Raw genomic sequence first — 7,747 nt, forward strand, 5'->3', positions numbered from 1 at the left:
ACTGTCCGAGCTAGAGTGTCCTCACTCGGTCGCCCTGCCACCAGTCATCCCCGCTCTACCGACGATCGTATTCAAGCGGTGGGGCGCGCTTGCGTTTCCGTTCACAATGTTGATTGTTTACGAAGCTTGTAACTAGATGGCGCTGCCTGTTGCATCAAAGCGCCATCAATCCACGACACGGCCATCCCTGACTAGCACCCGTCCTCGGGTGTAGTCAAGCTCGGCTATCCTGCCAATAATACAAGGAATGTGATTGTTGTGGTAATTTATTTCCTCTAAGTCTAAGTACACTAATCAACTCATTTGATTTACAATTCTTCGCCATTGAAAATACATACACAGTGCTTCCTGCACAAGATCATTCTTTGGAAAAGATCCGATCAGCAAGTTAAACTACTAAAGAACGTCATTCCAACCGTTCTGCTACTTTTTGCGATAATTATTAAGTAATGCATACTCAACTCTCTTCTTGATCTGTGCACCAACACAAATTAGAATCGCACCAACGATTCCTAACAATGTACCACCACATATGCTACAACACATGAGGGGCTCTGTGCACCAACACAGACAGGAATCGCACCAACGATTCTCAAAAGAACTCTTACGCAATATGTGCTACAACACATAAGCGCTCTGTGCACCAACACAGACAGAAATCGCACCAACGATTCCTTACAGACCCATCGCCACATGTTACTCATGAGGTGCGGTCCAAGATTCCGAGTATGAGTATACAAACTATTCTTTATCAGATTTGGTTTCACTACCACTGTCATCAATTATGACATCCAGTTCTCTAGGGACTTGGTGATCGGGAATCTTCCTCACACGGTCATGGGGGTATTTGTATGTTCGCTTAGAGTCAAGCGCCTTGAGTAGGTATCTATCTCCATCTAATACCTCAATTATCTTAAACGGACCTTTAAAGGAGATAACCACTCTTCATAGAAACTTGGGCCCAAAGAGTACAGAGCTGAATTTTTTACATAATTTAGAACATATCAATATAATAATACTGAGCCACTTTTTACGTCGATTTATAATGGCCAAATCGATAAAATAAATCATTAAAAATATTTGAGGTTATCTCAATTATTTACGTTCCTAGTACATTATTCGACTGAAATCTATTTATTTAAGGTTATTAACGAAGTCATTATCAAAATGTACCTACATTATCAAAGCTCTTTTGGTATATTTGACACTAGCGACCCACCCCGGCTGCGCACGGGTTTATTATGCATGTTATACATACATACATAAAACTTTCCTCTTGAATCACTCTATCTATTAAAAATCCGCATCAAAATCCGTTGCGTAGTTCTAAAGATTTAAGCATTACAGCAAGACAAAGAAAGCGACTTTGTTTCATACTATGTATTGATGAGTAACTAACCATAATTGGCTGGAGAATAACTGTTAGAATAGTGCCACATAATATAATATTCTCTCTATGGATTTAGATGGAATAGGTAGACAGTAAAACAAAAATATTTTATTCATTATATTTATTAGTCATCATTACTATCGTCACTTAAATAACACAATAATATGTCATCCAAGAATTGTGCAGGAGGTGTAACATGTTCTTGATGTCTAGCCCAACCCAAATGAAGTACCATATAATACAATATGGTGTCCCAAAGGTGCTTCTTCAGCTTCTGGTCTCTCATCATCATTGGCTACACTGTTAGCAGCATTGTAGCATGAATGACAAATAATATCACTTTCACTTGCCTGAAAAATAGGGACTAATTAATGATAATACTTGAATTGAATTGAAAAATATATATAACTACTATATTATTGTTTTTAATACAATGTTAATCTTTGAAGTAGTATTTATTAGAATTAGTATTTATATAACCATATTATGAATGTCTGGACAGAAAGTCGTGGCGTAGAAAAATTAAGAGAGCTGACATCACTTGATGTGGAAAAAAAGAAGATGCTTACCGTTTTTGGTGCAACATTATTTCGCCTTCCACTTCCAATCGACGACTTCCTTTTATATTGCAACGATCCGTTGCTATTCCACAGACAATGCAGAAACCCATTTTGGCAAATAGGTAGGCTAAATCCAGGTTATCAGGTGTTCGCGCAGAGGTCAAAGATTTGCAAAATCGCGTGTCCAGGTACAGAAAAAGGGTCAGTGAGTATGCGATCAATATCGGAGTCCGGTTAACAAGCAAAAACTTCAAGAAGTATACGAAATACACGAAAGAACGCATCCACTCAAGTTCAAGAACAAGAAGCGAATGTCAGGTTTTGACTTTTAACACTCAAACAAATATCTCAAGGGATGTCTTAACATAACGTAAAACAATCGATATAAAAATCGATATCGATCATTAAACTGATTCTATGAATAATTTCACTATACATAGATTCAGATTAAAGAAAAATATTTCCCTATCTGAATGTACAATAAATATATTTAAATAATAATTAAAACATTATAAACAGAAGGTTTCTTATAAAATACAAAACATATTCCGAAATCGATTTTCTTCATTATCAATCGATTTACTACTACTTGACTAAGAGTGTGGCTGACATTGACAGTTATTACCGAATGACAACACTTTAAAAAAAATACTGGCTTTTGTGAAGACAGCTTTCGACGCTGTTATCTATGGAAATAATTAAAAGTGTGTTTACAGAGCTAGTTCGTAAGATGAAATTATTATTTTGCATTTTTTTTATATTTGGCCGTTATCCATATCTAAATGATGTAATCTGGAAAAATAGACCGTTTTTTTGGTATATGTGTCATTCCTGTAACGCTTGGGCCCAAAATGGGTTATCTCCTTTAGGATCTAATTTTGTTTGATTCCTTTCTTCATTTTCTATCAGAACATCTATACTATCTATACTAATATTATAATCTATACTAATATTATAAAGCTGAAGAGTTTGTTTGTTTGAACGCGCTAATCTCGGGAACTACTGGTCCGATTTGAAAAATTCTTTCAGTGTTAGATAGCCCATTTATTGAGGAAGGCTATAGGCTATGTATCATCACGCTACGACTAATAGGAGCAGAGTACCAGTGAAAAATGTTACAAAAACGGGGAGAATTATGATTCTCTTATGTGGCGCAAGCGAAGTTGCGCGGGTCAGCTAGTAATCATTAACAGCCAACTTAGAAACCTGAGCCTTATTTAGGTCAAATCGATTTTTATCATAATTAGCATGTTTTGTAATATTCTGCGTCGCCTGCTCTCTAATCTCATCTAGATTAACGTCAGTCACATTCTCATCAGGGGTCACTAAACCGAGTGGTCGTGCGATTTTACCAATCATCAATTCGAGAGGGCTAGATTTAGTTACCCTGTTAATAGTAGAGTTCATGGCTAATTGAACCTCTCCTAACGCATCCTGCCAAGAGCGATCTGGACTAGTTTCTACAGCTGTCAACATACTCTTGAGTGTACTCATTACTCTTTCTACCTGACCGTTGGCGCGGCTGCCTCCAGTAGCTATCAAGTGCAATTCTATGTTGTTAGAAGAACAAAAACTAGAAAATTCTTTACTAGCAAAACAACGACCTTGATCTGCTACTATGCGTTTCGGTACACCAAGCAATGCAATACAAAACTTAATAGCGCAAACACTACTATTCGTGTCGATGTTAAGCGAATGGCGTAGTAGAACAAATTTGGTGAAAGCATCTATTATGACGAACACGTACTCTTTGATATCATTTTTCCCAGACAGTTTACCAGAGGCGTCAATATGAATTGTGTGCCATGGAATATTAAACTTGGGAATTGGGTGAAGTTCTGCTTGAATTTTACCAGAGTGAGGTTTTGCTACTTTACAAGTGATACAGTTATCAACGAATTTCCTCACATATTTTGACATTCCTTCAAACCAATAGTACTCGTAAATCTTTTCAAGAGTTTTCTCCGTCCCCAAATGCATGACGGACTCGTGGACATTATTAATTACTGACCACCTAAGCGATCTCGGAACAATGGGAAGACATCGAGTGCGACCGTTACGCTGAATCTTACGATACAAAATATGCTTACAAATTTCGTAAGTTTTGCGAGTTTCCTCAGAGAGTACTTCATTGCGGAGATCAGACACAGTCTTGCTAATTTCTTCGTCCTTTTCCTGCTCAGCTTGCAACCAGTTACTAGAGAGCTCAGCTAAATTGACACGCTTTTGTTCTACACGTGTATAGGCTCCATTAGACACAGGGAGAGGATTTCTAGAAAGAAAGTCTACATGGGTCATCCTACTGCCTTCACGGTGAACGATCTCAAACTCAAACGACTGCATGTAGGCTCACCAACGATGAACTCATGGAGACAAGTCAGTTTTATTTTTAGAAGCTTTAACAGAACTGCAGTCTGTCACAACGGTAAACTTGCGGCCTAACAAATAATGTCGAAAATGCTTTATGGCATTAAAGACTGCTAACGTTTCTAATTCAAATGAATGAAACTTGGACTCTGCTGGGGACGTGCGACGGCTATAATAAGCAACTACATGTTGTTTCCCATCAATCTTTTGAATGAAAATGGCCCCATACGCTTCAGCACTAGCATCGGTATGTAATTCGATTGCATGAGCAGGGTTAAAAATTGTTAGAACTGGCTCACTGGTTAAGTAGGATATTATTTTCTGACGAATGGCCTCGTGACCGGGTTCCCAACAAAGGGACTTATTCTTGCCACTTGTTAAAAGAAATAGAGGAGCCATTGTTCTTGAGAACTGTGGCACAAATTGTCTAAAATAAGTGGCCAGCCCTATGAACTGTCTCAGTTGAGTGACGGTTGCAGGTGGGGGAAGGCTCGATAAAGCATTAATTTTATTAGGGTTGGGTTTGACTTGGCCGTTCTCAACAACAAAGCCTAAATATTCAACCCGTCTCTTAAGAAATGAGCACTTACTAAAATTCAGGGAAAATCCAGCTTTTGTTAATTTATCGAGCACAGTACGAAGACGAACTAAACTCTCCTCCACACACGATCCTATCACTAAGATATCGTCGACGTATGTAACAGCATAGCTATGAGCCAGATCACCTAGTGCTTTCATCACTGCACGCTGATAAACTGAACTAGCATTTTTCAAACCAAACGGCATAGTCAAATATTCCCACTAACCGTCTGGCGTGACGAACGCAGTGCGCTCTATTGATTCAGGGTGCACTGGAATTTGATGATACCCTGATAACATATCAAGACAAGTAAACCATGTAGCATCACCTAACCTAGAAACAAGATCCTCTATCAACGGCAGCGGAAACCTATCCGATACAGTGTTGTCGTTCAGTTCTCTGTAGTCGACACACATGCGATCTGAACCATCTTTCTTCTTGACAAGCAACACTGGGCTAGAAAAAGGCGAACAACTTGGCCTAATAATACCAGCTTCCTCTAATTCACGAACTTTAGCCGTAACAACTTCGCGTTCACTCGCACTAAGCCTGTATGGGCGACGATTTACCGTACGACTAGGATCTATAAGCCTAATTTGCAACTGTCCTGTTGTTAATTAATTGAGAACGAAATTCTAGCGGAATGTCAGTATCAACTTGATCGAAGTCAGCACGACAAATGGAATCGTTTTTGAGGTTATTTGAAACATTACATAACCTAACAACCTTAGCCCTACACAAAACAACGCTATTAGACGTCATACTAACGTTAAATCCCTGATCTAAAATCTCGCGGCCGATTAAAATATCATTTTTAAGACAACTATCCGGTACAACATGAAATAAGATCTCTAACCGCAAATCAGTAATCATAACCTCAGATAAAATTTGTAGGGTACTTTGCACACTACCTTGACCAATACCAATTAATTTTACTGTGTTATTAACACGCTTGCCACTAAACCTTGACGCAACACGAACTTTGATGAGAGAGCATTCGGCGCCAGAATCATAATAAAACGGATATGACTCACCAGTATTCATCAGCGTTCCACTAGGATTACTGACGTAGCAAACTTCAACACGTCGCTCGCTGCTCGCCGCTGCTGCAGGTGCTGCCCCGGAACCGCTTGGGCCGATTGCCGGGCCGGTGCCTTCATTGCTTCGTGGGCATTTCGAAGCAAAATGTCCAACGTTGCCGCATCGGAAACAAATGATGTCCGAACGCGACTTTTGTACAGCAAAACTTGATGACGGAGTGGAGGCATTGGATGCCTTGCCTTTCACCTCGCCTCTTGATCGACAGTCAGTCGCTCGGTGACCTACTTTACCGCGGTTGTGACATTTCAGCGATGTTGACTGGAACTTTGACCGCTTGAACTCGGGCCCAGTGTCGGTTGAGTTATTCATCGAAGCTTTCCTCTTCAAAAATGAGAACGCTTGAAGTTCACATTGCAACTTGTGTCTGTCCTTTACGTCGGTAGTAAAGGCCAGCCTCTGTATGCGCCCATCAAATTGCGCCATATGAGCAAGCACCGTAGATACGGCTATCTGCTCAGCGCTCAGGTTTTGCCATCGTGATGTGAGGGTAGACAATAATCGGGCGGCATACGCAGCATAACACTCATCTTCTTTTGGCTTGCTACTTATCATTTTGACAAGAGTTGCGGCTGGTGTGTCCACGCAATCGTAACGGGATAAAAACAGGCTTTTAAAATCACACCATGTCATACCCGCGAACGATACTTGCGCCAGCCAACGTGATGCACTGCCTTTCATAGCCTTGCTTAAGGTGATGATTAGAGCACTTCCGAAAAGTGGTACTTCTGATAAGCACAGGTCCGCTGTTGCACACCAAGCACGTGCGTCCACATCCAGCTTATCCGGGTCAAATTCAGGCAAAGAAATATGCTTGGTACCTCTGGGTTCCTTGATGGCTTCTATCAAGGACATCATATTCTGATTTTGTGCAGCCAGCAGCGTACGAAGTAGATTCTCGTCGCACCGTGACGTCATAGCTTGATTGTGCGATATTTCTTCGGGGTCTTCAGCTCGAGTGCATTCCACTTCTGATGTCGCATCCTGGGTGGCCGAATTGTGAAGCATCGGGTCTTCTTCACGATCCGACATAGTCTTCGACTAATATGGGCACTGTCGTGGGTACTCGAGCAAAAGATAATTTAACTCAAATCAAAATAACTTTATTTTAATTTTACACAATAATGCGAACGAGAAACAAACACGTGCGTTGGTACTGAGCGTCCGCCTCGACTGTCCGAGCTAGAGTGTCCTCACTCGGTGACTCAAGCGGTGGGGCGCGCTTGCGTTTCCGTTCACAAAGTTGATTGTTTACGAAGCTTGTAACTAGATGGCGCTGCCTGTTGCATCAAAGCGCCATCAATCCACGACATATATATAATAGTGTAAGAGAAAAATGGACTCCCCTCTACAATCGCCTATAAATACGACGCGACGACATTGCTCAATCAACCCTTGGGTTCCGTGCTGAGCACAGCACGACGCTCCAGCTGTCGAGGGTACTGCACCACATCACCGCGGCCCTAAATAAAAGGGAGAGCGCGTGTGCAGTATTCCTCGATATGGAAAAAGCTTTCGATCGGGTCTGGCACGCCGGTCTTCTTTACAAGCTATCGACACAGACACCGATGCCCCGTCGCCTAATCAAGATAATAAGATAATCCAGTCGTTCCTGGAGAACCGGACTTTCAGAGTAGCGGTTGAAGAAGCTCTCTCCCCGCCAAGACCAGCAGCTGCCGGAGTTCCTCAGGGCAGCTGCCTTTCGCCTGCGTTGTACGCCACGTACACGGATGACATACCGACCCCGGAGGG

At 41.3% G+C, this 7,747-nt stretch overlaps 1 protein-coding gene across 1 annotated transcript; it reads right to left on the reverse strand.

Moving 5' to 3' along the window:
• LOC142985810 (uncharacterized) lies at positions 1 to 7,401 on the reverse strand. Its single transcript, XM_076134054.1, has 2 exons — positions 5,932 to 7,401; positions 1 to 229 (listed from the first exon to the last, which is right to left on the reverse strand). Exons 1-2 carry the CDS (start codon positions 7,025 to 7,027, stop codon positions 225 to 227), a joined length of 1,101 nt encoding a protein of 366 aa, XP_075990169.1. The 5' UTR covers positions 7,028 to 7,401; the 3' UTR covers positions 1 to 224.
• Between the last annotated feature and the right edge of the window lie 346 nt (positions 7,402 to 7,747).

This window comes from Anticarsia gemmatalis, chromosome W (assembly GCF_050436995.1).
Source record: "Anticarsia gemmatalis isolate Benzon Research Colony breed Stoneville strain chromosome W, ilAntGemm2 primary, whole genome shotgun sequence".
In the NCBI taxonomy this organism is placed as follows: domain Eukaryota; kingdom Metazoa; phylum Arthropoda; class Insecta; order Lepidoptera; family Erebidae; genus Anticarsia; species Anticarsia gemmatalis.

What these genes read in the sequence shown, in the direction of transcription:
- LOC142985810 (XM_076134054.1), bottom strand. Translation starts at nt 7,027, where the DNA reads ATGTCGGATCGTGAAGAAGACCCGATGCTTCACAATTCGGCCACCCAG.